The 15,781-nt window shown below is 41.6% G+C and overlaps 1 protein-coding gene across 2 annotated transcripts in view; it reads right to left on the minus strand.

Annotated features, from left to right (window-relative positions):
• ankrd44 (ankyrin repeat domain 44) overlaps window positions 1–15,781 on the minus strand; it is a 39,520-nt gene that overhangs the window by 18,144 nt on the left and 5,595 nt on the right. The window contains exons 1-11 of one of the 2 annotated variants that reach the window (XM_088012202.1): window positions 12,664–15,396; window positions 10,538–10,621; window positions 6,537–6,615; window positions 5,948–6,018; window positions 4,538–4,738; window positions 4,104–4,191; window positions 3,186–3,328; window positions 2,205–2,417; window positions 2,026–2,104; window positions 1,835–1,949; window positions 1,668–1,750 (exon numbers count right to left, since the gene is read on the minus strand). In XM_088012202.1, coding sequence (XP_087868328.1) covers window positions 1,668–1,750; window positions 1,835–1,949; window positions 2,026–2,104; window positions 2,205–2,417; window positions 3,186–3,328; window positions 4,104–4,191; window positions 4,538–4,738; window positions 5,948–6,018; window positions 6,537–6,615; window positions 10,538–10,621; window positions 12,664–12,849 — 1,342 coding nt within the window. In that variant the 5' untranslated portion in view covers window positions 12,850–15,396. Of the gene's footprint in view, window positions 1–1,667; window positions 1,751–1,834; window positions 1,950–2,025; window positions 2,105–2,204; window positions 2,418–3,185; window positions 3,329–4,103; window positions 4,192–4,537; window positions 4,739–5,947; window positions 6,019–6,536; window positions 6,616–10,537; window positions 10,622–12,663; window positions 15,397–15,781 lie in introns of those variants that run through there. The other variant, XM_088012193.1, reaches the window with a different exon arrangement.

Here is a 15,781-nt window from a genome sequence, read left to right on the forward strand (position 1 = left end):
AAACCTTGTAAAAACACACGCGGGGTCAGTGCGACCCCGCCGGAACCAAGCATAGATTAAAAAGCTCGCGGGGTCCAAATTGACTGAGTCCCTTAAGACCACGAGACAGAGAGTTGATACACTGATAGACAGGAGGCGTGGAGACAGGAAGAAGGGAAATGCTTGATTATGTTTTAGCACAAGGCTGCACAGGGGAGCAGCTGTTGCCTTGCAGCCAGAAGGTTCTGGGTTCGCTTCTCCCTGTGCATGGTGGGTTCTCTCCGGGTACTCCGGCTTCCTCCCACAGTCCAAAAACATGACTGTCAGGTTAATGTCCTGTGTGTCCTCTGTGTTGCCCTGCGACAGACTGGCGACCTGTCCAGGGTGACCCCGCCTCTCGCCTGGAACGTTAGCTGGAGATGGGCACCAGCACCTCCCGACCCCACTAAGGGACAAGGGTGTAAAGAAAATGGATGGATGGATGTTTTAGCACAAGCTGAGCTCAAATTACTTTGAGAACTTGCGTTTTGTTTCGACATCTCAGTCATTCTGAAACACGTTCAGACCCGTTTTGGACAAGAAAGCGTCTGTTTTTCCTCTTCCATCCTCTTCTGTGTTCCACTTGAGAATGTAATGAGCGATTCACCCCAGTGTAAACACCAGGTTTCATCCCAGCCCCACATCCAGCGCCTTGTAAAAATATTCCCAACCCCTCTACCTTTTCGTATTCCAACATGTTGCAACCACAACACCCCTCAGTGTGTGTTATTCGGATTTTATACGACAGAACAAGAAGCAGCAAATACATGTGGAGTGGAAAGTAAAATAAAGTTGCAACTTTAAGTAATTTTATGCCTATGTAATGCTCATTCCAGAGTGGCACGCTGGCAGCATTGAAGAAAGTATAAAGTAACTTATTGGTAACTTATTGGTAGTCCAATGAAATGCTCTCAACTCACATTTTCTACCAAAACTGAGTGACTGAAAGAAGCGAAGAAAACAGACATCTCCTGAAATGTTGCAGTAAAAACTTTGAGCTCCACTTTTAACTGAGGGTAACAAATGCGGCCCAACCATCCAGCAGCTGTGCATGGGCTAGAAATATAAATAGTTCTTTGTGTTCACTTCCACAATATAACCGAACCACATGATGAACCCTTGTTGTCTGTGCTCATCGCCTGAGGACACAACAAGCACTGGAGTCTTGAAATCATCAAATTTGTGTGGATCCAGAGTCAAAACATTTTACAGTCTTGTCCTCTCTTCCAATTTCTCTATAGCGTGGCAAAAAGAAGAAGAAAAACTCAGAAAGAGAACAACTTGTTCAGAGAAAGAGTGGAATCCGTCTCAGTAGCTGCATTTCCATTACAAATGTACACAAAACTTTGTCAATATTCCACTATTGTAAAAAATATATATATATAATCACAATTTTGCAATCGCAGTATTTCCACTAAATAAGAAACGCAATTAAAATCACATGTAAATAAGCTGGTTGACGCGACAAGTCATTAAAAAACATGCAGTGCCATCATCCTCCAAATGATGCCTTCTTCGTATTTTCCACCAGTGGTAACATCCGGTTGTTGACCATGTGACTTGTGTGGTGGGAAAAATCATTTCCATTACAGTTTTGCAAAATTCTGCGCATTTTCCACCATACTTATCAGTATGTGAGGGTAAACTACCTGAGGACAGCAGCTTCCTGCAGCAGTCGGAGTGAGCGTTCAAGGCTGCCAGGTGGAGAGGAAACATCCCATGGACTCCTCGTCTGTACAGACAGATGGACAGCATTTTTAATGATTAGAAACCTGCCCTGGCGACGAAAACACTTGCGGACAAGCAAACGCCACACCTTGTGCAGTCCGCTCCGCTGGTGATGAGCGTGTTTATGAGGAGTTCGTGGCCGTAGCGGGCGGCAACGTGAAGCGGGGTGTTGCCGTCCTTGTCCATGCTGTCGATCTCTCCGCCTGAAACACAAAGCGTGGACGCGTGAAGACAAAAGAGCAGCTTTGGGAAGGGACGATGAGCAGACCGACGACCCACCGTTCTGGATGAGGGTCTGTGAGCGGGTAAAGCGACCGTGAACCGCCGTCATGTGAAGAGGACTCTTCCCGTCTCGGCTCTGGTTGAAAACAAAGCAAACAAGGATTCAGGTTTTAACAGAACAGAACTTTTACTTCAACTGAGCAGCGTGTCGTCCGTCCCTAGGAGCCTGGCTTTACCTGCACGTTAACGTCAGCCCCGTTGTTGACCAGGAACTCCAGGCAGAGCGCGCCGTGTGTGGAGGCAGCAGCGAAGTGCAGCGGGGTGAAGCCTTTGTTGTTGGGCTGGCTGACGTTGGCGCCGTAGTCGATCAGCTCACTGACGACGGCGTCCTGGCCGTTGAAACAGGCGATATGGAGCGCCGTGTTGCCAAACGCGTTGGCCTCGTCAATCTGTTGAGGAAACGTGACCGTAAGGGCAGGGGTGTGTGACAGAAGTGCTGACTTACAGGCAACCTGCTAACTTGAAAGAAATGTGACTTTGTAATTCGACGCCTCTGTCTCTTTAAGAAACTCCTGGTTTTTCTGAAACTCCGCGTTCACGACATCGCTCCTCTACTAACAATTTCACAAAGTTTTTACCAGCATTTCACTGAGAAGTAGCTTGTACTATGGGATAAGGAAATGATCCCATAGTACAAGCAAACAGTGTTTGCTAATTGCTGCTGGCTAGTCTGAAGGAGCTGAGTGGGGAAGTCAAGGGAAGGGCCGCCCTGTGAGTTGGAAGCTCAGAAGCTTGGAAACCACAGCTCACAGGATGAGCTTTGTCCTCAAAGGCGGAGCTATGTCCACCCAGGTGTTATGGTTACCATGGAGATTAAAGGATTTCTCAGACATCAATGAAAGAATCAAAGTAACACTTCAGGTATGTTTTAGATGAGGGAATAACATTATAATACGATGTAATGCTAAAAAAAAAAGTACATTTAGCATGATAATGCCCCTTTAAAAAGATGGAGCTGCCAGATTTGTGTGTCTCGGTCAATGGTTACCAAATACAACACGAGCTTGACTTGAAGAATTATTGTAGACGTTTATATTCAGTTTACGTCACAGGAGGAGGTTGTAAAAATCCAACGAGGTTACTTGTTTATTGTAAATGGGTGGAATCCTGTAAATACGAACTGAAACACAGAGTGGAAAGGCTTCATCTGCCCTCACCTCTACAGCCAGGTTGAGCAGGTGTTTGACCACGGACAGCTGTCCGCTGGACGCTGCAGCGTGGAGAGGCGTGTACCCCCGCTTGTCCTTACAGCTGATCTCTGCACCCTGACTCACCAGCTGACGCACTACTTCCAAATGACCTGCAGGGGGCAGCAGCACACAAACCGAGTCGCACCTGAATAAGGTCTGGGCTTGAACCTTTTTCTCAAACAGGAGTCGGATCCTGGAACTTTCTGAGTGATTCAACATTCATGCTCTGTTTTAGTTGAGAGCTCCACTAACTCCAGCCTTCGCTTTAGCTAGCAGACACAGCCTGACACGCTGAGAACTGAGATGGAAGCACGTGATTGTGGTCATTTTTCTGATTATCAGCAGAAAAAAATGACCAGGACATTTTACTGAAACTGACTTGAAGGCAGAACATGGAGAGAGAAAAAAGACCTCATTATAAGAATAACAGTATCAGACATTAAAGTCACCTACTGGAAGACTCAGCCAGCCGAATCTAGACTAGCCAGTGTTAAACATTAAAGCACAAAGTGGCTCTATGCTGAAAAATAACCAGCTTCAGACTAAAAATGAGGTTTTTATTATTTACTGGCAGCATGTTTTCCTGTTTTCTCATTTTGAAATAACAGATTGAAGTCTTTGAAATGTGTGGCACAGTTTGATCTAATGAAATTGTTTCATATTTCTATTTCCAATTTTGAATTTGTGTCTAAGAAGGAATACAGTGAGAAGAACATAGGAGGGGAATAACGGGAAGAAGAAAGGAGGAACGACTATAAAACACTAAAAACAAACATTTTTAGGCTTGCATTAATTAAAAAAGCAGCAATAATAATCTTTTTACACATCTTGGACAGGAATAAATGTGACATTTAGTTCTATAAGAAAGCGGTGAGTTGGTCTCACCCATGAAAGCGGCCCAATGCAGCGCCCGGCCGTCCTTCTTGTCGAAGGCGTTGATGTTGGCTCCTTTAGCGAGCAGCAGGTTCACCATCTGAGGGAAAAGCAAGCAGAGGAGGAGGGATTGGTAGGAACAACATGATGAACAAACACAGCTCGTCTCCCGGCTCACTTGTTGCATGAAAACTGTGGCGGACTTGTTGTTGGTGGTGAAACAGCAGATTAATTTTAGCTTCGGCACATTTCTGAATGATTCCGTCAGAAATGAAAAGGCACCCCCCACTCCAAAACCCCACCGATACAGCTGCTCTCGCCCACCTGTTTCCTCTATTCATCCAACCAACCAGAATAGCAACAAAGGGCCGCTTACATCACAGCCGCCCTCTTCAGGAAAACTGCACTGGAAAAAGCTGCTTCAGTCTGGACTCTGCCTGCAGTACCTCTGTGTGACCGTTGAGGGCGGCGTGGTGCAGCGCGGTCCGCCCGCCGCGGTCCGACACGTTCACGCTGCTCAGCAGGGGGATGATGACCTCGGCGCACCTCAGAGCGTTGTTGGCGGCGGCAACGTGCAGCGGGGTCTGCCAGTTCTTGTCCCGCGCGTTCACGTCTGCAGAGTGTCGGATCAGAACCCGCACGGCGTCCTGGAGGGGAAGGCGAGACAAAACAGACCGGAGGACGACTTTAACCAGAGTCACTATGGAAAACAAGAGGGATGATGAAGTTAAAGGAATACGGATTATTTATTAAGATTTGTTAAATGGCAGCACGATGAGACAAAACGTTTCACTAGGCCTGTCGCAATAAGCAATAAATCAAATTTTTTTTTCTCATGTCTCTCTCTTTCTACCACATTGTGAAAAAGTTCAATTTGTATGAAGAGTTTTTCGGTCAGACCAAGTCGTAGCAGTAAGAGACTGTTTACTAGCTGCATTTCCATTGACCATATAATTGCGCAATTTGACGTATGTAATATAAATTGGCTTAATGGAAACACGCCAAATGCATAGAAACTCTCGTTTTCTACAAAAAGGGATGGGGTGTATTTCTGGCCATGTCAAAATAAGTTCATTAGTTCAAAACAAAAGTTTTAATTTAATTATAATGTAATTAAAATATCGGATATTAAATTGGGTTTTTTGAAATGTTTAAAAAAAAAATTGTTCATTTCATAAAACTGAAATGAAAACACCGGCGCAAACCCTTGGAAGGACAGAAATTGTCTCTTTTCGACGTAAGCGGAATATTAGCTGCTTCCATTACAAATGTGAGCTAAATTCCGCAATTTTATTTCCATTAAATAAGAAACGCAATTAAAATCAAACGTGAATATGGCTGAATAAGCCATTAAAAAACACGCCATGCCTTGATCCTCCAACCACTTCCTGTCGTCTTCTTCTTCGTGGTTTGCACCAGTTGTTGATCACAAGCAAAAAAAAAAAAAAAAAAGCGACTCCATTGCATTTTTGCGAAATAAAACAATTATGATACGGCAAGAAAAACCACCTCATCCCAGCGGCAAAACTTTTTATAAAACAAAAAAATACTTTTTTTTCCCTAATCGCAGTGTTCCATTAAGCAAATTTATTTTCAAAACGTCAAATTGCGCAATTATATGGTCAATGGGAATACAGGCAGTGACAAAGTCGTGTGAACTTTTGTAAGAGAAGCGCAGCTACTGCCTGAAGTGAAATCAGACCAAACTCTGTTTGTTTCAGAGAAGTTTGGTCTGATTTCTTTCCAGACTGTGAGAAAAGAAGTTGTGTAAATCTTTTTACTTGATGTATGTAAACTCGTGGCTCCACTTGAGTGTGTATGTGTGTGTATGTATTTGTGTGTGTGTGTACACTCACCTCACTGCGGGATGCCACGGCGCGATGCAGAGGGGTAAGCCACATGTTATCTTTGGCATTGACTCTGGCCCCTGCAGCATGGAAACATTCATGTGAACACGGTGCTGCTGATCTGCACCTTCACACATCAATATGGCTGTCAGATGGAAGAACACACTGCAAAAACTACACCAGCCATGACGGCACACACACCAGCTAGCTAAAGTAAGACAACTGTGTGTTTCCTTTTTCATCTTGTCTCACATTTTAGATTAAGAGGAAAAAAAAAAACAAGGACAAACTTAGAAAAACGCTTTCCACAGAAATTCAATCACCAGATATGGAAACTGTGAAAATACTTGCAATTTAAAGTGAATATCTGAAGCTAATCTGCTACACAAGTTCTTTAGTGAAGAACATCAAGAAACACAGGATGCAGAGAAGCTATCAAAGGATTTATGCTTCTGAGATCATTTAATAATAATAATAATAATAATAGTTTTCTGTAAATATTTTAACTTCAGGTTCATATCATAAGTGAAAAAAGGCCCTTGCAACATATAATAGTAGTTGGAAAATGTGAAGGATGAAGATCAGTTGGATTTCTTACCGGAGAGGATGAGGAGCTCGATGATCTCTGCATCTCCCAGGAACGCTGCTGCATGCAGCGGGGTGCGTTTCTCTGGATCCTGCAGGAAAACCCGCAACAAGTCAAGATGCAGCAGGCTCCAGAAAAACAAGCACCCAGGAGAAACCTCAGAGGGATTAACCTCTGAACCAACAGAACCATGCTGGACTCTGGACAGAAAACAATCCACTTCTAATCACATAACCAGCCCAGAGCTGTGCAGACCGCAGTCATGTTTGGTAGAATATTATGCCATGCATGGTAGTTGTGCATGTTAGTCGTATTTCTGGCCTGCTGGATTAACCTTCACAGCCCCTCATGCAAACATTTAATGTGCATTTTTAAAGGCCAGGATGTTGGGACGTTGTGATGAAGGTAAAAATGTGGGTTAACCATAATCAATATCATCATCACTATATTCACTAATAATAGCAAAGCTGACCTGTTCTAGCCAGAACACTTTAGCAGCCTCTGATTCTGCTGTGTGCTAAGACATATTAGCACACAGCTAATACCTCTTGTTTTTTGGTGGAGTGTTTTTTTTTGTTTTTTTTTTGATGCACCAAATTGAAAACTTGGGCCTATATCGATATTTATATTATGGCCGATAACTGATATGTACCAATTTTATGTACATTACAGCGGGGGGAACAAGTATTTGATCCGCTGCCGATTTTGCAGGTTTTCCCACTTGCAAAGCATGGAGAGGTCTTTCAGTTTTATCATAGGTACTGTTCAACTCCAAACTAAAAATCCAGAAAATACCCCTGAATGATTTTTAAGTAATTAATTATTCATTTAGAAAGTAAAAAGGTTGTAATTTATCATCAGAATCACAGTAAAAGACCCAGAGGTAACTAGAAATCGCCGTCGGTCGGTAAAAGCCTGACCGGTGCTTCAGGTTAGCACCGAGATAACACATTATCTTCTGTTGCTGTTGACTGTTTCAAGTTTACTTTTTGAAAATGGGACATTACACATCAATTAACATTTACATATAAATGCATGAGACTATAGCCAAAAGGCTAGTTTCCATCTCTAGTCCCATCAGCAGGTTGATGTACATGATGTTTAAAAATAGTAAGAAGAAAAAGCAGCCTCAGGTACTGCATCAAAAACTCTACATAAAGTAGAAAAGGGGATAACTAAACAGTTCTTTGTCTACAAGGGCTCAATACGTAGCAAAACATTAGCTTAAAGGCGCTAAAAACAGAGGTGCATACGATACAGCTAAGCTATGCTAAGCTAAGCAGGCTAATTGTGCGACTAGAAAAAATAGTCACTGTAACAATCAAATCTACTACACAGTTTTCACATGCTAAACAGATTCATGTGTTTTATTTTGGGTAAATAAATAGTTTTACTGAAGTTTTGGCCTGCTGTTCACTGGAATCTAAGACTGCAGCTCATTTAGTGCAGCTCTAATGTCCCGTCCTTCTACAGTTTGTCCCCCTGCCTGGCCTCCCTAAGTAAAAAACCCAGACTGATTGGAAGACATTCCAAGTGACATTAAGTCGCAGTTCAGAGGTGGATGTTTGCAAAAAAAAAAAAAAAAAATCAACCTATTAATTAAAAAAAATAAAAAACTCTTCAAAGTCTAGCCTGAACCATGTGTTAGTACTGGAGCTGCTCTGACAGACCAACCGAAACGCTCATCACAGAGTCTGATGAAAGATCCTTCCACTCACAGGAACTCTGTGCTTTTTTAAAAATCGACTCCTGGTCAATGCAGGCTGGTAAAAGGTGAAGTCGGGGTTCATAAATCATCTCTACATCACAGGAGTACAAGCGACAAAGCCCTGTTTACCGCCGGGTTACTAAAACATGCTGCTCGTCCTCCAGCTCCAAACAAATCGGTTGCTATGACACCATTTCAGCAGTTTACATGGAACAAGGTGCTAAATGGAGCGAGCTACACATGGCGGGCTGACGGATCGGGAGTTTCAGCTGACGGACGTCCTGCTGGACATTCGGCCACAGAAACAAACTGAAGTGGAAAAGTGACAGCCGGCCCAAGTCCAACCCACATCCGCTGCAGCTCAGCTGCACGAGTTGCCTATCTATAGCCAAATTTTAGAGCATGTGTAAATAAACACACGCTCTCAACTGTGGCCTCGCTGACCTCTGACCTCCCAACTCAGGAAGTGAGGGGGCGGGGGCGATGGATTATCTCCTTGAAAGCTGACTGAACTGGAGCTCCTGAAAAGCAGCTGCATGGAGACACTTTTAACCTGACGTGTCTTCTTTCTGACATACTTAAAATGTTATTTTTTCTTGTGTTTGATTTTTTTTAATGCAGATCTTGTAGAAAATCCTTCATGCACAGTTTGAACAAGTGGAAGAGAACCCAGCCCTGGTAAGATGTCAGTAGTTGGTGATGTGAAACAGTGAGAGCATTTCAAAATGTATTTCGCCTTGTTGTGACTTAGAACCTTGTAAACTGAAAAGCAGCTGAAACACTGAGCTCCTTTAAACCAAGGCTAAGCACCCAGCTGCTTGGAGCCGCCGTTCATGAGCAGCAAACGGAACAGATTTGATTCTGATTCATGATTTGACAACATTTAACGTTCATTTCCTGTTTGCTGTTATGATGTAAAGAACTTTGTTGCCTTGTTGCTGAAATTTGCTATACAAATAAACTTGATTTGATTTAAAGAGGCAGCGTTATGTAAAATCAACTTTTTTGAGCTTTATCTCATGTTGTAATGTTATTCTCCCGTGGCAAACATTCAACTGTCCAAAACACCTGGGTGAACTCAGTTCTGCCTTCAAGGATGAACTGCCACCTGACAGAGCGCACCTGCCCCACTCAGCTCCTTCAGACTAGCCAGCAGCAATTAGCAACGTCTCCTAAATTGTTAATAGAGGAGCTGTGTTGTGCTGACTTCCTGAAAGTGGAGTGTCAGGAAAAACAAGTTTCTTAAAGAGACAGAGGCTCAGTTACAAGGAGCTAAATTACAAAGTCCAATTTCCTTTAAAGCTATTTTTGATGTGTACAGCATTTTTGCAAAACTGAGGTCAACATTACTTAGTTGTACACTAAAATGGCACTATGTGCCTGGAAAATACATAATACTGCCCCTTCAACCTGTAGAAAAACATAAAAAATTTAAGTGCTGCAATATCCCAGTTGCATAAGTTTGTATCTAACACTTCAGTCATTTTTGTACATCTTGACTTAATAGTTGATATCTGATAACTCAATCTTACGAATGTGCTCCAAACCTAGAAGACTGAGGACAAATCACTGCACTGTTTCCATCTTATGCACTTTGTTGCTATATTTTGACTTCACAAACCAAAAATAATTTTTAAAAATTGGAATCAGCGGGTCAGTCTTTTTACAGATCGCCCAGAAAACTGTTAGTGGTTCAACACGTAGCCCACAGATTTTTCTTTTGTCTGTTGTAGTTCAGGACTTTGACTAGGCTGTAATTTTCATCCTACAAAGCCATTATGTTGTTGATCTGGATTCATGCTTGATCCTCAACAATGCATTCGCTCCTCATCTCCGTTTTTTGGTCAACATTGACTGGCATTTATTTACAAAGGGTCATAACTTCATCCACTTATATAAAACAACTTCCAACTGAAGTGACTTCACCATGATGCTGCCACTGCCATGTTTCATCGTTAGCATGACATGTTTCAGTAGCCAAACATAAGCAACGCTTCCTGACAAGTTTTTAGTCTTTAGCTAATGGATGCAAATATCAGGGGGAAAAAACTACAAGAACAGCCAAGTTTTATTTCAGGTTCATCACAATGACTGTATATTAGTTGGGTACAGAAGAAAACCAACCGTCGAGTCAATTTAACATACTTCTGCTACCAGGTTATTTCAGCTTTCTATTATTTTTCTTTTCTCTCTTTTCTGCAAAACGCTGAAATTATTTGTTATGGTTTCACTTTTTAATGCCACAAAAGCCTGGCGTCGGCAGCTTCCCGTGAAGCCCTGTGTCCGTGTCACTGTGTGTCCTCACCAGGGCATTGATGTCTTCAGATTTGTATATAAGCATTCGGATCTCTTCAGGGTCTCCGCTGAAGATCGCCTGGATAAGAGGAGGCTGGAAGGGAGCGGGGGAGAGAGAAAAAAAGAAGAAAAAAAAGAAACGGTCACATGACCTGAAGCACAAACATTTCTCTTAAGCGCTTTGTCAAAGTGAGGCGACATGATGAGAGCGCGTGGGAATATTTCCTGAACTTTACAACAGGAATTCATTCCTCCAGTGTTGCAAAGCGCTGGAAGTTACTCGGTTTAGGAAAAATATTCCCATCCCCTTTCCTCTCTTCTCCCAAACAGACAAACCACTGTGGAAAACACATTGTAGATACAGATCAGAAAAATAAAATGCTTGTGTAGAGAAACGGCCTTTGTGAAAGGCGCGACGTGGAGGTCACATCTACAAGGCCCTTATTTTTCTTTTCAACATCACAGACATGAGGTAAATGCAGGCCCTCATCACTCCTCAGGAGACTGAGGAACACCAGAGACAAAAGGACGGCAGCAGGCTAACTGTGCTGTCAGGAATGTCGAAGCGTTGCGCCAAAGCAGCTCAGTTTGTAAGTTTTTCAACCTGCTGTTTTCTCAAAAAAAAAAAAAAGTCTTAAATTCATGTAACTATAAATAAGGCCTTAAAATGTCTTACAAACTCATTAGACAAAATTTAGTGAGCCTTAAATAAGTCAACCACAGCTCTTCAGACTATATGCATGACTATTTAGTCTCGTATATTTTATTTTGTTTATATTTGTCACACGACGTTTGAGTCAGGCAAATGTTTGAGTCCCACGCAAACATCCTCATTATGCTCTTTAACTCGAGGCAGTTGAGGCTCCTGGTAACTAGCAGCTACTTACTACAAGTAACTAGCGGTAAGTAGCTGCTAGTTACTAATTTCAGTAGCTACATAGTTAGATTTGCTAGTTTACTAGCATCTAGCAAGTCTCAATAGCTAGACTTGCTAGCTATCTCACTGAACTGCCTTGTTGCTTAAATGTGCTATGCAAATAAACTTGACTGATTCGTTGGTCTAATGAGTCTTCATAGCTAGACTTGCTAGCCACATAGCAAGTCTATCCTTGCTAGGTAGCTAGCTAGCTTCTGTATGCCATGGGTAAGTGCAAATTTAAAGCCAGTTGGCTAGACATGTTCTTTTTCACCACCGACTCATTTCTGCTGCCAACCCATACAAGGGTAGGTGCATTCTGTGGATGAATTCTTGAATTTGACTTTCTGAAACTTGCTAATACCCCTTTTCTGTTTTCAAGAAGAGAACAACACCTTCCCTGTGGTGTTCACGGCCACAGTAAGGTGAGATACGCTGAGGTTTCCAGAAAAGCTCTCGGCTTTGAAGTTACTCTATAAAGAAGAAAAAACCAAAAACATAACACTGTGGTCAGGGTACTGTTAGCCTTAATACTGCCAAAGTACCGACATGGTGAAGCATTGAAACATTTTTGTGCAATGCGCTAGCTCAGTGGTTGAAACTTTTTAAAAAGGACCACTTCAGTAGAAACTAATGTTTTCCACCATCTTCACAGGCATTTTAGATTCTTGTGTTTTGTCATTAAAAAGAAAAAAACTCAGAACCTCTCCTCCTTGTTGTTTGGGTTGGGGGGACTCCAACCCCGTTGTTTGAAAAGGGGTGCAGGTTGGAGTCCCCCCCCTCCCGTTGTTTGAAAAGGGGTGCAGGTTGGAGTCCACCCTCTTTTTTTTTTTTTTTTTTAATTTTGGCAGGGAATTAAATTTTTGATTGCTGATTCAATGTTGCATGACTGTGTTTTCGTGTTTAATGATGTAAAGCATTTTGAAATGCCTTGCTGCTGAAATGTGCTATGCAAATAAAATTTGATTTGATTGTTTGATAGCTTGCAGCAATTTTAAACATTGACATGTTTAAAATTGCAAGTATGAAGAAAAATGAGCAGAACCGTTGAAAACCATGTCGATTTTTATTGCCAGTTAGCATTGTTATGAGTTCATCTATATATGCAAGACAAACTACTAATATAGAAATATTTTTAATCTTGACCCCCTCCAAAAAAACTCTACAGAAAAGGATTAAACCTACTCTGTTAAATAATTAAAAGCTGAGCTCAGGCTCACTTTACTTCCTGTTGTATTTCTGCCACCAGCTGCCTCACTTCCTGTTGCACAGTCTCTCCTTCTCAGAAACACCAGAGAGGAACCGATCGCAGAGCAGCGTTTCACTTCTGCTTCAAACAGCCAGCGGTACTTCCTCATCGGACCCGTTTTGTCCCCCTGAAAGTGGCTGTGGCGTGGTGAGATCATCACGCTGCTGGTGGACACAGCGGAGCCTGACTGTACGGCGCCAGCTTTAAAGCAAACCAGAGATCAGGTCGCATCAGTTACCACAGCTAGGAATTCAAAGAATTTGCTTCGTCTTTAGATTTTATTTCTAAAAAAAAAAATAAATTAATTAATAAATCTATAAACATGTTAAAATCTTGGCTTCAACATGTGTGACATATTTTAAAAAGTATGCAAAAAAAAAAAAAGAATCAGTGAGCAGAAGCATTCAGCTTATTTCATTCTTCCTGCAGATTGGTCACAACGAAAGGAAACGTCTGTGAGCCAGTCAGCGTCTCTAAACGTCTCCAGGTGTTTCTGGAATCCAGCTCAACTATTCCAGGTACAGACGGAGGAATGTTCTGGAGCCTCTCCAGATGTCTTGTCTGTTTCTTTCTCTTTATTTTGGTCAGTCCAGCAGAGCCAGAGGTGTGTCCCACTTTCAGGTCTCTCCACTATAAAAGCAGGTTTCATTTCAACACCTCTCCTTCTGAGTTTACCTTTACATTCTTCTGTCTGCACACACCGACTCACAGCATGATGCTGCCACCCCCGTGCTTCCCTGTAGGCCTGGTATCGTATTTACCATGTAACTAACATGCTTATCAGGAAATCATAAAATGTCTTAATTCATTTCATATGATCCTGAGTATGCACTGCACTTAATGATGTTCGATAAATTGATTTTATCGATTAATCGAATGCTTGGCTTTTAAAAATTAAATCTTTGGAAAATCTGGATTTTTTTTTTTGTCACCATTTCCCTCTGTGGGTTTGCACAGTTCAGAGTGATGTCAGTGCGTCCTGTTAGACAAGCATGTCTTACAGCTTCTTTTCATTTGGACTTTGAATTCAGGTCAACTCTATCGCTGAATACAAGGGCCAGGCTTTGTTTGGTTTGTTTTTTTACGAGAACAAAGTTATAAGATAATGAAGTCGTAATAAAAAGAGAGCAAAGTCTTAATATTACCAGAATAAAGTCTGGATACTTTAAGAATGAAGTAGTAATTTTAAGAGAGCTCCAACACAAATATTATATTTTTTTTAAGTATTATTTAAGCCTTTTTCTCATTAAAATGACTTTTTCTCATGAAAGACGTTCTTTACATATTATGACTACATTCTTGTAATTAAACAACAGTTTTCATACAACTGACAGAAGGAATGTTTGAAATAAAAAATACTTTTTTAAACCATTTATAATTTCTTTTTTAGAAAAATGAAAAGGGCTGCACAGTGGCACAGTTGGTAGCTCTGTTGCCTTGCAGAAAGGAGGTCATGGGTTCGATTCCCGCCCCGGGGTGTTGCTGCATGTTTTCCCTCTGTGTACGAGTATCTCTAAATTAAAATAGGTTTTGTACAAATCAGAGTTGTACATAAACACAAACTAGCCTAATTCACATCCAGTTCCTGTTGCTATCTCCTCCGCAGAGACCGGAATGCAGTTCAAATGTCACAGCTGAGGGAAAAGCTGTCGACATTTGGCAGACGCCGACGGCTTTGGGCTTCTCCCCTCTCGGCTCTACATGCATTCACATAACGTGGTGTGGTGGGTGACAGCGCTGTCAACAGCACTGCTCCCAGACTGTTCTGCAACCAGCCTGATACCTAAAGCAAGGAGAGGAGCAGAATGGAGCAGAGGCAGGGAGAGCGGAGGCCTGACAGGAAGTGACATCAGGAGTCTGGTTCATCTTCCCTGCAGGCCGCCCTGAACATAACAAGTCATTGTTGCAGCGGAAACTTTCACATATATACCCTGCCACCCCTTTCTCGCACACGCACACACACACACACACACACATATTTGTTATTATCCCGTAAGGACGGCTCAATGTGACCCAGATCCCATTAGAAACCAAAACAATAAGAAATTCTTCTCCAACATGCAGCGGCTGCTCGTTCCTGGCAGTTCTTATTAAAAACAGGTTGAACTAGAAAAGGACGACACAAAAGTTCAAATTGAGTTGGTCAGATTGGCTGAAATGTCCTGCTTTCGTCAAATAATCCACATGCTGAAGGACATTCTCCTTTAATTAGCTGCAAACTGTGTCAAATACCGATAATTTGGCACATCGAAAGGCTGGAAACAGACAACGCTTTATGACTGAAAGGGAAAACAGTGAAGCCGCTATTGATTAACCGATCAGTTGCAATGGGTATTTTGGGAAGTATTTATGAAGGAGAATTTGCTTCAAAGACGTTTGGCTCCAAACAGTTACTTTTATTTTATCTGACAGGAAAGATTTTTTTTATTATTCTGCAGATTCCAAAATCTGCAGATCTCTGGAAAATTGGCCCAAATTTTATTCTTTTTGAGAGATTGGTGATCGGCCAGAGAACTGCAATCAGTGCTACCCTTTATCTTTTACTATCAAATTTCTCCATCAAATTATTACAAGTAGCCTGATCATGACATATGTACAACGCTAATCATTTTGAACCTGTAAACTTTGACAGGTTAAAAATGGGAAAAACCAAAGATGTTATGAAGGAAAGCAAAGAGTAACCATATAAATAAATAAGCATATCTAAGCTTAGATATTGATGCATCCCCGTCAGAACTGGGGATGCATCAATATGAAAATTTGGGCAGATGTTGATGTCCAATATTAATATTGCTGTTTTGGACGATAACCTATATTTACCGACATTATATACATTTATCAAAATGTACAAAATGTGCCACATTTTGTACATTTTGAAAATGGATGTTTATTTTTTTCAAAGTTTTATAATAATAATTACTATTATATTTCGAGCGAAATCAGATTTTATTTTACAGAGATTTTAGGATGGAATATGGAAATAAATATAGGTTGCTAATATCGGCCCAGTTTTATTTATCGGGCAGATACTGAGACGTAAAAAAAAAAAAAAGACTAATATCAGCTGATACCGATGTTGGTGCTGGTAT

The sequence above is a fragment of the Poecilia mexicana genome, unplaced genomic scaffold (assembly GCF_051168715.1).
Source record: "Poecilia mexicana isolate PSO_F unplaced genomic scaffold, ASM5116871v1 scaffold_2, whole genome shotgun sequence".
In the NCBI taxonomy this organism is placed as follows: domain Eukaryota; kingdom Metazoa; phylum Chordata; class Actinopteri; order Cyprinodontiformes; family Poeciliidae; genus Poecilia; species Poecilia mexicana.